The sequence below is a fragment of the Salvia miltiorrhiza genome, unplaced genomic scaffold (assembly GCF_028751815.1).
Source record: "Salvia miltiorrhiza cultivar Shanhuang (shh) unplaced genomic scaffold, IMPLAD_Smil_shh original_scaffold_269, whole genome shotgun sequence".
NCBI classification, from domain to species: domain Eukaryota; kingdom Viridiplantae; phylum Streptophyta; class Magnoliopsida; order Lamiales; family Lamiaceae; genus Salvia; species Salvia miltiorrhiza.
In genome coordinates this window covers 1-14,819 of record NW_026651514.1, presented here as the reverse complement: position 1 = coordinate 14,819, position 14,819 = coordinate 1, and the positions used below count along the sequence as shown (strand labels likewise).

Genomic DNA, 14,819 nt, shown 5'->3' with positions numbered 1-14,819 from the left:
TATGATTGGGCCACCTTTAATTGGTTTAGGAACGGGCTGAATTTTCATTAAATCAAGCTCAGTTATTTTATTCAGTTGGGCTTTATTTATTTATTTATTCAGATGAGCCTTTATTATTTCATTTCAATTGGGCTGAATTATTAATTACAACCAGGCCTAGCATACTTCATTTATTTGAGCCCAACTATTAGATTATTTATTCATTTGGGCTAAGATTTATTTAATTACTTAAGCCAATGAATTATTTCGATTGAGCTTTCGTACTATTTATTCAGGCCCACCTCTACTTAATTAATTATCAGGCTGCCTTATTGAGCCTCTTAATTATTGAGCTTATAATATTGTTTCCGTTAAGGCCAAATTATTATTTTGAGCTGCCATTATTTATTTGAGTTAAGCTACTCGTTTTATTTAATTAATTGGCTACTCTCTTTTGAGCCTATTAATTATTTGAGATTACGTTAGTAATTATGTTTCTATCGAAAAGCCCGATAATTTCTACGAGGTCACACCTCGATTAAAGCCGAGATAGTTCTTTTATTTCGAACGAGTACAAAGGCGAGATTTATTTCACGACTAGAATATTCCGATGAGGAAGGAAGAATCACAGCTTTATTCGACCACGTTATACGAGAATTAGTTAAATCTATTAATGTGGATTAATAGTAGAATTCCCGATTATCGCTCAGAAAATTAGTACATGCATAACAGATTCATGCATTACGCTTTCTCATTAATTGAGAATTTTCCTCGAGCCAATGTCTTATTTTATATTCTCGTGATTAAGGTCAAGAGCGAGAGTAAGAACTATTCAAGGAGTCACAGTACCTTAGCAAAACTTTGCTATCAGGTGGGCAATTTCTTACGCGTAAATAAAATGCTATGCAAGTGTTATGCTTTAAAAATGCAAATTGGATCTTCAAGTGTGTTATGCTTTATTACGCCTAATTGAGTTAAGCTTTATTATGCTTCACGCTAAATGATTTACGCTATGCTGTTTATGCTACTTACGCCTTATGTGATTTACGCTTGATTACGCTTATTTACGCTTGAATGCTTTACGCTGATAAGTTTATGCTTATGTTTGATGCTTGCGTCTGTTGGGGGAGGCCTCCCTCAACAGTACGATGCCGTGTCCGCTGAGGAGGGCCTTCCTCACGGCGCGATGCCCGTGTCCGCTGAGAGAGGCCTCTCTCGCGGCGCGATGCCAGTATGCCAGTATGCCAGTGTTACAGCGTCTATTGGGGGAGGCCTCCCTCAATAGTACGATGCCGTGACCGCTGAGGGAGGCCCCCTTCACGGCGCGATGCCCGTGTTCGTTGGGGAAGGCCTTCTCCACGACACGATGCTTGTTTATGATTGTTGATGATGAAGAATGCGCTCATGTTATTTATGAATTTGGAAATGTTTAATGAGCAAAGGATATGAAAGAAACTCATGCCTCTTATGCGATATTGTGAAATTGTTAATGATGTTATGTTATATGCTTGGCAACTGCCCACTAAGTACTCTTGTACTTAGCCCTTCGATATTTATGTTTGTGCAGGTTGAGCTGTGATGGGCGATGAAGTGTTGTTGCTGAGTGGAGTTTTTGTCGAACTTAAAGTAGGCTCAGAAAGGATACATGTCTTCATACATGTATCTCAGTTATGCATTCCGCTGTAAACACTGATTATTTCAGTTACGCCTTCCGTTGCAAACTCTGATAATGTTTTAGCCAAGCCCCTAACGATGCCTTTTTCCTTTTAAGGAATATAATGCGTATACAAGTTCTTTGAGTACCCTTTTTATGCGAACTATGCCTTTTTTCCTTTTTAAGGAATATTTCACACGTATTCAAGCTCTTTGAGTATTCTTTTATGCACCCCTTTCTAAACCCGCTTCGTAATTTCCCTTCCCCAGTCATGGTTTCCCGACTTAATTATCCCTAATTAAGGCCGGTCGTGACAGAGTGGTATCAGAGCAGTTCGTTTGCTCTGAGCCTAAGAGTTTATTTAAGCCAAACTTAGAATGGATCACTAAAGTGTCTAGATTTCAATCGACAAAGCTCAGCACTTCATCGCATCACACTCAACGAAGCAGAATGGTAAGCTATTCCAAGTTTTGAGTTAATGTTTACAAAAAGTGAGAACTATCGTAATAACAAAGTGAGTAACTGTCAATAGCTTTGTTATGTTGTTATTGAATGAAATGATTTACGCAAGTGCGATTAAGTATGCTTATGGAATAAATCCCTATGAACATAGAGCTATTAAGTTATGAGATCACCACTACGACAGAACATAGAAGCAAACGTAGAAGAACTTCGACTGTATCTTTTGGTGGCTATAGTGAAAGAAGCAAGATAAGTGATGCGTATAGAATAATTTTTAAGCTCGTGATTTTATAGCCGCTATAAATCTCCATGACTTATACCTAAGTATCCAGTTTAGATGATGATATATTATATGCTTAAGAATTGATATGACTCATGGAAATGAGATGCTAAGGACCCTTAAAGCTTACTACATCAATGTTGTCATTGGAGTTATGACTTGTTTACAAGTTAGAATAAGTTAACCTGTACAAGAATTCTTTTGAGGTTTGTATTAGATTATGCTAGAGTGTACTAATTGGCACATATTTGATACCAGAATGCCGCCTAAGAGAGGACGCCCTGCGAGAAACAATAACAATCGCAGAAACCGTAACGCTGTACCCGAAGAACCACAAGATGTTCGAGGACATAACCTACCCCCTCCGCCCCCGACTAGGAGAGTCGAAGAACTCTTTTTAAGGCAAAACCCACCTACGTTTGACGGAACGAGTGAACCGGCTGAAGCTGAGATTTGGGTGCGTGCAATGGAACACATTTTCAACTTTCTACGTTGTAATGATGAGGAGCGCCTATCTTGCGTCTCTTTCCAACTAACAGGATCAGCTGACTTCTGGTGGGAAGCACGTCGAAAAATTCTGACACCTGAACAATGGGCAAGTTATACTTGGGAAGATTTTAAGACGGGATTATATGATAAATATATTCCGAAAAGCTATAGGAAGAAGAAAGAAGCTGAGTTCTACGAGTTGAAGCAAGGAAATAAATCTGTGGTTGAATACGACAAGGAATTCTGCAACCTGTCTAGGTTTGCTCCCCAACAAGTGGACACAGATGAGAAGATGGCAGAGAAATTTTGTGCCGGTCTACGGTACGAAATTAAGATGGCTCTAGCAAGTCACGGAGGACTCTCATATACGGAGTCTCTGAACAGGGCACTTGACATTGAAGCCGCAATGCCGTCAGACAAGTCAGCCCCACCATTGATCTCAACGCCAAACGACTTACCAGGAGCCTTACATACTCTCAAAGGGAAGCGCAAGTGGGACAACAATGAAGACAATATCAATCCGATTAATAAGCAAGTATGGCAAGAATATGAACGGGCCGAACAGTTTATTCAACCAAGGTACGAGGCACAGACTAACCTCGAGTCAACTGGGGGTAGCCAAAGTCAGAGAGGAATTTCACCTTGCCCAAATTGCGGTAAAATGCATAGGAGTGTTTGTCGAGCTGGGACTAACGGTTGTTACAATTGTGGTCAAAAGGGACACTACTCCACGCAATGCCCCAACAGACAACGAGGTTCAGCAATTGGGAACTAGAAAACAAGATGAAGGAGAAATACCCCGAACTGTTTTAACAAAGATATGCAAATTTCGGGACGAAATTTTTGTTAAGAGGGGTAGTATGTAGTAGCCCGCTCTTTTATTTATAATTAAATCTAGTAAATGCAAATTATTATAAATGAATCCAGTTTATGGTCCTGATTTTTTTTAATATCAGAAACGGAGTTATTATTTTAGCGTTATACTTTTATAACGTATGAGAAAAACGCGACGATGATTATTGAGCCATTCAATAATTATTATTTTCAAGTTATAACTGACTTAGCAAAGTCATGTTATTTATTAATCGAGAAACGGAAGCAGTTATATTTTATTAATGCTACTAGAAGTCGAGGATTTATTTCCGACAGCAAAGCAGATTAAATCTACGGATTTAATTTAAGTTATATTATAGTTTATCAAGTTAGCAGGCAAGGAAAAAAATATCAAACAGATACAATAACGGATGATAGAGAATAGAAGCCAGTATTTTATTACAGTTCACGAATACAGTCTACTTCCCAGCTTGGGGAAAATTGTATAGTATTTTACAAGGTTGAATTTACCACCATTTGCTTCCCCACCACTACACCTACTCTTACACTCCACCAACTTCTCCATTACATTTGTTTTTCTCCACCAAACATTCCACTTACTTCATTCCTTATGTCATACACCAAGCACCAGAAAGGGAGATGAAGTTCCTGCTGCCAACTGCCAAGTATCGAGAGGTAAGTCTTGGCCTAAGTTTTCTTCATTCCATACTTGGTTCTTTCTGCATTTGTTGAGAAAACAATATTTGCAATTTCAGTTCCTTTCCCCATTTAATTCATAGCAACAGACAACCACCGACACCAAGCATTTCAGGTAAATACTACACAATGCAATTCAGCTATCTTCTCATCATACCATCAGACACATGTTTGAGTAGGAATATAGAGATGTAAACGGGTATATATGCTTATAGATCCAGCAAGTCACACGCTCAATATACAGAAATCAATTTATGTAATTACAATTCTTCACATGAGTCAGATGATGAGAATGCTTTTGACATTTGCAAACCATAGTTCCTAGTTTAATCTCTAACTTTATCAAAATAGGAACACAGAACAGATCCCTTTAACTTCAAACCACAAACTATTGTTTATATACAGACTTATACAAAGAAGAAGAGGAAGGTAGAACAAAGACTTAGCTTTAAGATATAGTGCCGGCTGCCGGTTCGGACGAACCAAGGGGACGGCGAACCCCTGCTGCCGTGACGAACACCGAGAACAAAAACGGCGAACTATCGATTATCTCGTCTGCATCAGATCAATGACAGCAAGTGAGACCGGTGGTCGACGGCGTCTGACTCGCCGGAGATGGAGGAAGGCAGAGGATGAGGCTGAGACGCCGATTTAAGCGCGAAGTTAGGACTTTCACTCTGTTTGTTTTGGAGACCACCTATGCATCGTGTGTGTGAGACTCAGAGAGGAGAGGAACTTCCTCTGGCCGGGTTACAAAATCGGGACGGCGGAATCAGGCGAGAAAGCTCGCCTCGATACTTCACAATTCGTGAAATCGAGAGAGAACAAGAGATCTCTTTGAGGGTTCTGCTCAGTGAAACCAAGAGGAAAGAAGACGCCGGACGGAACTGGCGGAAGCTGAACGACGCCGGACCTAAGCTCGGCGGCAGCCGACGCCGGTTGGAGCATAGAAGGCGACTGAAGCTCGACTGATGTTGAGAGAGACCGACTGATTCTACGGATTCCGAACGAAGGAGCAGCAGCGATCGACGACGGCGCTCTCCCAGACGACGACCGCTGACCGGTACCGAGCCCGAGCAGCAGCAACTCCAGTCGGCGATGGCTCCCAAACGACAGCAGCCCGGCGGATTTCAGGCGAAGATGCGGCCGCAGCAGCGACCTGGGTTTGACGATTAGGGCTCTACGATGAAGAAAACGGGCGAGAGGTGGCTCCCTCAGCCGGGCGAGGCGCTCGCCGGAGGAGAAGCGGCGCTGGCGAGATTTGGGAAGAGAGGTTGCTGATTTGGGTGGAGGAATTGAGGAACAGAAGTCGTGAAAATGAGAGAGAAAGAACCGAGATTTCATGTGAAGGATTGGGCCATTCTATTGGGCCTTTGTATTTTTTTTATTTGGGCTTGTGAATTATTTTCTTTTGGGCCGAATTCTTTTAAGTTTGGGCCGAAAAAATTTAAGATCGGGCTTAATTTTATTTCTTTTGCTTGGGCTTTCATATTTTAATTTTCGGGCTTGAATTTTTAATGGCTTGGGCTTCACATCTAAATTCGAATTGGGCCTTTATCTATATTAATTGGGCCGAATTACTTGAGTTTGGGTTTGTTTTATTCTAAAGGAATTGAGCTTCCAATTTAATTGATTGGGCTTTCATTTAAATTCGAACTGGGCCAGTCTTTTATTTAATTGGCTCTTCTAATTATTTCTATTGGGCTTGAATTATTTTAAAGATTGGGCTTATGCTTATTTTACGATAGGCTATTATTCTAATCCCAATTATATTTCGTTGGGCCAGTTTAATTCATCATTTGGGCCGAGTTTTATTTAATTTTAAGCTCAGAATAATTCATTCTATTCTTGGGCTAATTTTAAATTATGGACTGAAATGTTAATTCAGTTGGGCCTAACTTTTTAATGGGCCTCTTTCACTTAATTGATTATTGGGCTTTGTTATTATATCCAATTGGGCCTTGTTTTATTTTTATGATTGGGCCACCTTTAATTGGTTTAGGAACGGGCTGAATTTTCATTAAATCAAGCTCAGTTATTTTATTCAGTTGGGCTTTATTTATTTATTTATTCAGATGAGCCTTTATTATTTCATTTCAATTGGGCTGAATTATTAATTACAACCAGGCCTAGCATACTTCATTTATTTGAGCCCAACTATTAGATTATTTATTCATTTGGGCTAAGATTTATTTAATTACTTAAGCCAATGAATTATTTCGATTGAGCTTTCGTACTATTTATTCAGGCCCACCTCTACTTAATTAATTATCAGGCTGCCTTATTGAGCCTCTTAATTATTGAGCTTATAATATTGTTTCCGTTAAGGCCAAATTATTATTTTGAGCTGCCATTATTTATTTGAGTTAAGCTACTCGTTTTATTTAATTAATTGGCTACTCTCTTTTGAGCCTATTAATTATTTGAGATTACGTTAGTAATTATGTTTCTATCGAAAAGCCCGATAATTTCTACGAGGTCACACCTCGATTAAAGCCGAGATAGTTCTTTTATTTCGAACGAGTACAAAGGCGAGATTTATTTCACGACTAGAATATTCCGATGAGGAAGGAAGAATCACAGCTTTATTCGACCACGTTATACGAGAATTAGTTAAATCTATTAATGTGGATTAATAGTAGAATTCCCGATTATCGCTCAGAAAATTAGTACATGCATAACAGATTCATGCATTACGCTTTCTCATTAATTGAGAATTTTCCTCGAGCCAATGTCTTATTTTATATTCTCGTGATTAAGGTCAAGAGCGAGAGTAAGAACTATTCAAGGAGTCACAGTACCTTAGCAAAACTTTGCTATCAGGTGGGCAATTTCTTACGCGTAAATAAAATGCTATGCAAGTGTTATGCTTTAAAAATGCAAATTGGATCTTCAAGTGTGTTATGCTTTATTACGCCTAATTGAGTTAAGCTTTATTATGCTTCACGCTAAATGATTTACGCTATGCTGTTTATGCTACTTACGCCTTATGTGATTTACGCTTGATTACGCTTATTTACGCTTGAATGCTTTACGCTGATAAGTTTATGCTTATGTTTGATGCTTGCGTCTGTTGGGGGAGGCCTCCCTCAACAGTACGATGCCGTGTCCGCTGAGGAGGGCCTTCCTCACGGCGCGATGCCCGTGTCCGCTGAGAGAGGCCTCTCTCGCGGCGCGATGCCAGTATGCCAGTATGCCAGTGTTACAGCGTCTATTGGGGGAGGCCTCCCTCAATAGTACGATGCCGTGACCGCTGAGGGAGGCCCCCTTCACGGCGCGATGCCCGTGTTCGTTGGGGAAGGCCTTCTCCACGACACGATGCTTGTTTATGATTGTTGATGATGAAGAATGCGCTCATGTTATTTATGAATTTGGAAATGTTTAATGAGCAAAGGATATGAAAGAAACTCATGCCTCTTATGCGATATTGTGAAATTGTTAATGATGTTATGTTATATGCTTGGCAACTGCCCACTAAGTACTCTTGTACTTAGCCCTTCGATATTTATGTTTGTGCAGGTTGAGCTGTGATGGGCGATGAAGTGTTGTTGCTGAGTGGAGTTTTTGTCGAACTTAAAGTAGGCTCAGAAAGGATACATGTCTTCATACATGTATCTCAGTTATGCATTCCGCTGTAAACACTGATTATTTCAGTTACGCCTTCCGTTGCAAACTCTGATAATGTTTTAGCCAAGCCCCTAACGATGCCTTTTTCCTTTTAAGGAATATAATGCGTATACAAGTTCTTTGAGTACCCTTTTTATGCGAACTATGCCTTTTTTCCTTTTTAAGGAATATTTCACACGTATTCAAGCTCTTTGAGTATTCTTTTATGCACCCCTTTCTAAACCCGCTTCGTAATTTCCCTTCCCCAGTCATGGTTTCCCGACTTAATTATCCCTAATTAAGGCCGGTCGTGACAGTATTTGATAGCAACAACATAATGGAGGCAGTCTATCAATATAGATTGATCTGAATCCAATATAGTACCTATGGCTACATTAAAAATATATTGAATCAATTCTTTTTAATGAATCGATCTGATAACAACTTCGAATATGGAATTCAAAGGGATCAAATAGGAAAGGATACTCTGAATCATAGAACTATAATGAAATATATGATCAACCAACGTTTATCAAATTTGAAAAAGAGTCGGAAGAAACGGTTCGATCCTCTTATCTTGATTTCTTGAATTGACTAGAAATTCATGAATCGGGATCCTGATGCATATAGATACTAACGGTCCAATGGGAGCAAGAATTTCCAGGAACATTTGGAACATTTTGTTTTTGAGCAGAAGAGCCATTTTCAAATAATGTTCGATCAATTATGTATGGGAGAAGTAGCAAATAGCCCCCTATCATACACCCCCTAACAGATTTACCTCCATATCTTTTAACTATGGGTTGTTAGCCCCTCAACATCTCATAAAAAGTGCAAAATTTCTCATGTTCCTGACGGACACTTAACACCGTTAAATATATTTTTTTGTTTTTTATTTCACTATAATATTTGTTAAGTAAAATGCACTGCTACAAATATTTCAAAGCAAACATCAACCTTAATTAATAATTAATAACTATCATTAAATATAGATTTGCATTTTTTGGAACAATCGACGAATACCCAAAGATTAAAATATGCTCATGAAATTGCTTCTATTTATCTCTCCATTGACCATGATATCCAAGTGGTATGATAGAGAAAAATACGTGAAAGCTTATGAGCACTCAATCTTACATATTTTAATCTTTGCGTCCTCGTTGATTGTTCCCAAAAAATGCAAATTTATATTTAATGATAGTTGTTAATTATTAATTAAGGTTGAGGTTTGCTTAGAAATATTATTTGTAACAATGAATTTTACTTAACAAATATTATAGTGAAATAAAAAATAAAAAATATATATTTAACGATGTTAAGTGTCCGTCAGAAATAGGGGGATTTTGCACTCTTTATGAGATGTTGAGGGACTAACATCCCACAGTTAAAAGATGGGGAGATAAATGTGTTAGGGGGTTGTATGATAGAGGATTATTTGCTACTTCCCCATCATGTATTAATCAATATTTGATTGATTGGTATGAGGTTATCGACAAAAATTTTTTGTCTAGGCCACTTCATTTTTTTATTTTTATTTTTGTCAATCCACTTGTTGTGCCCAAGGCTCTTTTTTTATAAGTATAGATAATTGTTTGTTGTATCTTAAGCATCACAATTTAACGGATGTTGAATGCGACGTGACAATGCAAACGTTTTACAATTTTCTCTCTCCCACACACACTAGATCGATCAAAATAGAAGATTTGGATTATGTTTTGCTCATTTTAAGACCACATTTATCTAAAACTTGACTTTTTCGACCTCAACTTTTCTGCAAAGTTTTATTGCTCTTTAGTATATGGTCGCAATCTTCTTTGTGCTGCAAACAAAATTATGTTTTCTATTCAGTAAATTTGGTGATGTTCTCGGAGCCGTTGGTAGCAATGTAGTGTTTATTTAGTGTGTTTGTGAGTGATATATATTGCTGAAACCTTTGTAGGTATTTGGCTGAAATTGGTGCCTTGGACATCTTGAATGTTGATGATTCTCTCATTTCCCCTTGAATGATATGTACACAAAGATAGCAAGAGACCTGAGTCATTTGAGGTTTATGACAGCTGATACATGTTTCTCAGCTACATTGTTTGATGACATGGTGTGGCTTGGGCCATGAAGAAAATCCTATAGTATTAGAGAAAAGGGAAATGTAGATGAAGAAATTGAATTGTATTCATAGGGACAATCACTACAAAAAAACGTACGATTATCGACGGCACGGCCGCCGGTGATAAAGGTTACCGGCGGCAACTCGCCGTCGCTAACCGGCTCATCGGTAACGCCATTACCGACGGCGATCGGCCGCCGCCGGCATTTCCGCCGTTAAATACCGCCGTTGAACGGCGGAGAGTTGCCGGAAAATTACCGACGGCAAATGCCGTCGGTAATTAGCGGCGGCGAGATCACCGTCGGTAATTTCCACCGGACGGTGGTGGCGCACACGCCAGAGTTGTTCAAGGTATTACCGAGGGCAAAATGCAGTCGGTAATTACCGACGGCATTACCGACGGCATTTGCCCTCGGTAATATTTTTTAATTTATTTATTTTAGTTTATTTATTTATTTTATTTATTGTATATCCACAATTTATTTCGGTATTTATACAGTATTGCATAATTTAGACGAACTTTCCAGTCGGTCACCCATCTTAGTTGTGCTCTAAGTCAAGCACGCTTAACCTTGAAGTTGTTTTCGAATGGTCACCAGTACAGAACACTCGTATTATTGATATATATAGTATCTATTAATTCATTTAAAGTCTACTTCAATATACAATATCATATATATTCATAACCTTAGAATATGTCGAGATGATATACAAAAAATGTTGTTAATTACGGATTGGGCTCGTTTCCGTTCTTATTTTTATGTCGGAAAAATATTTATTAATTAATTTATTATTAATTTTCGATTTTTTTTTTATCAATCTAGTTTATACACCATTCATAACCTTAGTGTTGATTGATGAGTGAATCACTAATCAAATTAACATTCTTAAGTTATAATTATAAGTTACTTACTAAGAATCTTGAATTCTTAGTAATAATATTAGATTAGTGATGATTGATGAGTGAATCACTAATCAAATTAACATTCTTAAGTTATAATTATAAGATTTTTACCAAGAATCTTGAATTCTTAGTAATAATATTAGATTAGTGTTGATTGATGAGTGAATCACTAATCAAATTAACATTATTAAGTTATAATTATAAGTTTCTTACTAATAATCTTGAATGCTTAGTAATAATATTAGATTAGTGATGATTGATGAGTGGATCACTAATCAAGTGGATCACTAATCAAATTAACATTCTTAAGTTATAATTATAAGTTTCTTACTAGGAATCTTGAATTCTTAGTAATAATCTTTGATTAGTAATAATCAATGTTTAAATTTTCACTTGTATTTCAATATATATTTAATTTTAATGTTTTTGTATTATTATCTTTGACCAATTTATTAGATGATAAATGAAAAAAAAAAAAAAAACCGACGGCATTTGCCGTCGGTAATTGGAATTTGCCGTCGGTAATTTTGCCCGGACGGCGGTGGTGCTATCGCCGGATGTCACCGGCGGTAGTGATTAGCGGCGGCCTCTTGCCGCCGGTAAATAGCGACGGCAACGCCGTCGGTAATAAATAATTTGTATTTAAATTAACATATATTTAAATTAGCGACGGCACAACCGCCGCTAATTAGCGGTGGTTGTTTTGCCGTCGGTAATGCGCCGGTATAGGCAAAAGGCGGGTCGCCGTTTTTGCCGCCGCCGTGCCATCGGTAATTGCCGGCGGCGGCTTCGCCGTCGCTAATTTTGGCCGCTATTTTCGAGTTTTTTTGTAGTGAATGTGACAATACCTCAATCGAAACCGTTCATAAAGATTGAAGAATAGTTGAATGGCGCCCCGCGGCTCAAACACCTGGTCCCGATGGCCGACTCCTCGGCACTTATGCCGACTGCCGACTGGAAGAGGTGGATGCTAATCAGAACGCCGGAGGTACTTAGTTAGGCCTTTAAGGAGGCAGAGTTCGACGTCGGTAGGGGAAATTATGGCTGAATATGGTTTTGGGAGAAAGAAGAATTTTTAGAGTAGGGAATGAAACCCGAAACGGAGTCTCATACATAAGAGTGGTCTCAAGTATTTGTATTTAGGAATTTGAAGATTTTTAGTGTCTTTATTATTTCCTGCACGGGATAAAATAAGGACCAGATTGCCATGATGTTTTTATGGAAGACAAAAGCTCTCCTACTTGTGTCACAGGATGAATACTTGTATTTAACATTGAACATAAATATGAGGATCTAACACAATTCATAAATAAATATTTGTATTTAACTAGGATCCACAAGAACAAGATCTCAAAATATATATATAAAGAAAGCATCGAAATAAAAAAACACATATGATCAAAAAAGCTATGAAACCCACTCAGCAGTGGCGGAGCCAGGATTTTTTTTTTTTGGGGGGGGGGGGGGGCTGAACTGTTACGGGGCCCCCGAATTTTTTTTTTTGGGGGGCATTCAATACATTTTAGACATTTTTTACTAAAATACAAATATAATAATAATAATAACGACATTTTCATAGATAATATAGTTCTAATACATTCCAAATAACATAACTAAAAAAGTTTCAATACATTACAAATAACCTAAGAATAAATACTTGGTGGTGCGAGCGAGGCGGAGCAGTGGCTGGCGGTGGTGGTGCGAGCGAGGCGGAGCAGCGGCGCGCAGCGCAGCTTCTTAATAAAAAATTTTGGGTTTCAGCGCTAGTAAGGGTTTTCAGCCTTAATTTCCTATGTTATTTATATATATATATATATATATTAAAATAAAAATAATATACATATTATAAAAAAAACAATTTTTTTTTTCAAAATTTGGGGGGGCTCTAGCCCCCCCTGGCTACGCCCCTGCCACTCACTATCATGTTTCATAAATCTTTTGGCGAGACTAAACTTTCAACATAGACCTTATATGAAATATAACGGGCACAATTGTTGTAGCTGTAGAACCAGTGGCGGATCCAGGGGGGCAAGGGGGGGGCTAGAGCCCCCCCAATTTTTTTTTTTTTTTTTTAAATATAGAAATTAAAAATAATAATAAACTAAATACTCTGTTAAGAAATACAAACGGGACAGACTGAAAGCTAGCACTAATAATAAACTAAATACTCTATTAATATTTTAGGATGTTGATCTAACAATACAAGAGCTAAACACTCGGTTTTCCGAAGCTAGCACTAATTTGCTTAGATGCATGGCGTGTCTTGATCCGAGAAATAATTTCTCCCAATTCAACATTGATCAACTTTGGGCCAGGTGATTATTTATTATTTCCACAATTACTAGCTCGGGTTCGCCAAGTGTCTATTCATAGATTATTTGTAATGTAATAGACATGGTAATGAATGAAACTATTGTAGGTTTTTATTATTGTTGTTGATCTAATGACAAAACAACAATTATTTATTAATTACTATATATTATATCCCAAAAAAAATTTCCGGGCCCCCCAACAAAATTCCTGGATCTGCCCCTGTGTAGAACCCAAGACAACAGGAACCTTCACAATACTTGAGGTCGCGAAACACATTATCCCGACGATCGTAAACCATCACAAAGGATCCACAATTTACCAAAATCTCTCCCTTTAGACCCACCACCAATGGTACTGGTTGAAGAAGCTCAAGAAGTTGATCAAGCGTCATCACTTTCTCCCAAGACTCCTGCATAACCCAAACTCGAAATCCTCTTTTATTAGGAAAGTTCACATAACATAGCACACAAAGGAAACCACCAAGCACACCCTCCTCGTGATCAAAGGGAAGCTCAATCATTCCAAACACCTCACTCTTCAAGTCCATGAAAGTAATAAATGTTTCATCTTCGTTCTTCCAGTAAAGCTTCCCACCTGCAAACACCCTCATTGACCTACATAAAACTACACCCGCGCAGAGCTCAATTGTGTTCCATGATTTTGTCTTTGAACTATAAACTTTGCAACCCCTGAAGTTATTCCTACGATCAACCAGACTCACAAACACCTTGTACTCATCACTCGATTCAACCCAACCGAATCCAAAATTATAAACAAAGCCCGAATTAGAAATTTCTGGCAGTTTCTTGGAGATTCTAGTTGATGGGTTCAACAAATGAAATTGAATTTGTTCCTCGTCCACTTCCTCGAGAATGCACAGCAGCCCATGACAGCACCCCTCAATTTTAAATGACGTCACTGTAGTATTCGTTGGATCAGCTAAAGGAGATGAAGGGATAGTATTTGTTGGTCCGCTCAAAGCCGATAGCAGAGAACATTGGTGAGGCCATTCATGCAAATACGTATATATAATGATACTTTGTTGGGGGAAAGAAGGGTTGTTCTTCGAATTTTGGTGGTGTTTTTTAATGAATCTTTTGCTGCCAATTAAAGAGCCCCATGATTTCGAAACGCACCTGAATCTCAACAGTGATTTCACCGGCAGTCTTGGCAGTATTTCTTCCTCGATTATTTCTTCATGAAGATGGAGAGATTTTCGACTACTTGTTCCAATCTCCATAGCCAAAGCTGCGAATGTTTCAAGGTTTTTGTATATGAAGAGGCGAGGGATTTGCTTTCTGTATAAATATTCTAACAAAATAAATTATATCCTACGTGGCGTCGTACCATCACTCCATTATTTTCCTCAATTCTCATTCATTCTTATTTTTTTCTAAATTTTAATCAATTTCTATATCTAAAAACCATTAAAAATCTAAAAATCATGATATATTTAGAAACTAATTATCTAAAAACTCATTATATATTTATTCCAACA

The 14,819-nt window shown here is 38.1% G+C and overlaps 2 protein-coding genes and 2 long non-coding RNA genes across 4 annotated transcripts; 3 read left to right on the top strand and 1 right to left on the bottom strand.

The window, feature by feature from the left end:
* The first annotated feature begins 725 nt into the window (after positions 1 to 725).
* Positions 726 to 1,781, top strand: LOC131003803 (uncharacterized). The gene is made up of 2 exons (XR_009094801.1): positions 726 to 850; positions 1,547 to 1,781. It is a non-coding gene; the product is annotated as an uncharacterized LOC131003803 (long non-coding RNA).
* Positions 1,782 to 2,194: 413 nt separating this feature from the next.
* LOC131003802 (uncharacterized) lies at positions 2,195 to 5,222 on the top strand. The gene is made up of 2 exons (XM_057930357.1): positions 2,195 to 4,373; positions 4,454 to 5,222. Exon 1 carries the CDS (start codon positions 2,596 to 2,598, stop codon positions 3,637 to 3,639), a length of 1,044 nt encoding a protein of 347 aa, XP_057786340.1. The 5' UTR covers positions 2,195 to 2,595; the 3' UTR covers positions 3,640 to 4,373; positions 4,454 to 5,222.
* Positions 5,223 to 7,092: 1,870 nt separating this feature from the next.
* Positions 7,093 to 8,148, top strand: LOC131003792 (uncharacterized). Its single transcript, XR_009094798.1, has 2 exons — positions 7,093 to 7,217; positions 7,914 to 8,148. It is a non-coding gene; the product is annotated as an uncharacterized LOC131003792 (long non-coding RNA).
* Positions 8,149 to 13,487: 5,339 nt separating this feature from the next.
* Positions 13,488 to 14,576, bottom strand: LOC131003780 (F-box/kelch-repeat protein At3g23880-like). Its single transcript, XM_057930331.1, has one exon. The coding sequence runs from the start codon at positions 14,559 to 14,561 to the stop codon at positions 13,488 to 13,490; it is 1,074 nt and encodes a 357-aa protein (XP_057786314.1). The 5' UTR covers positions 14,562 to 14,576.
* Positions 14,577 to 14,819: the final 243 nt, after the last annotated feature.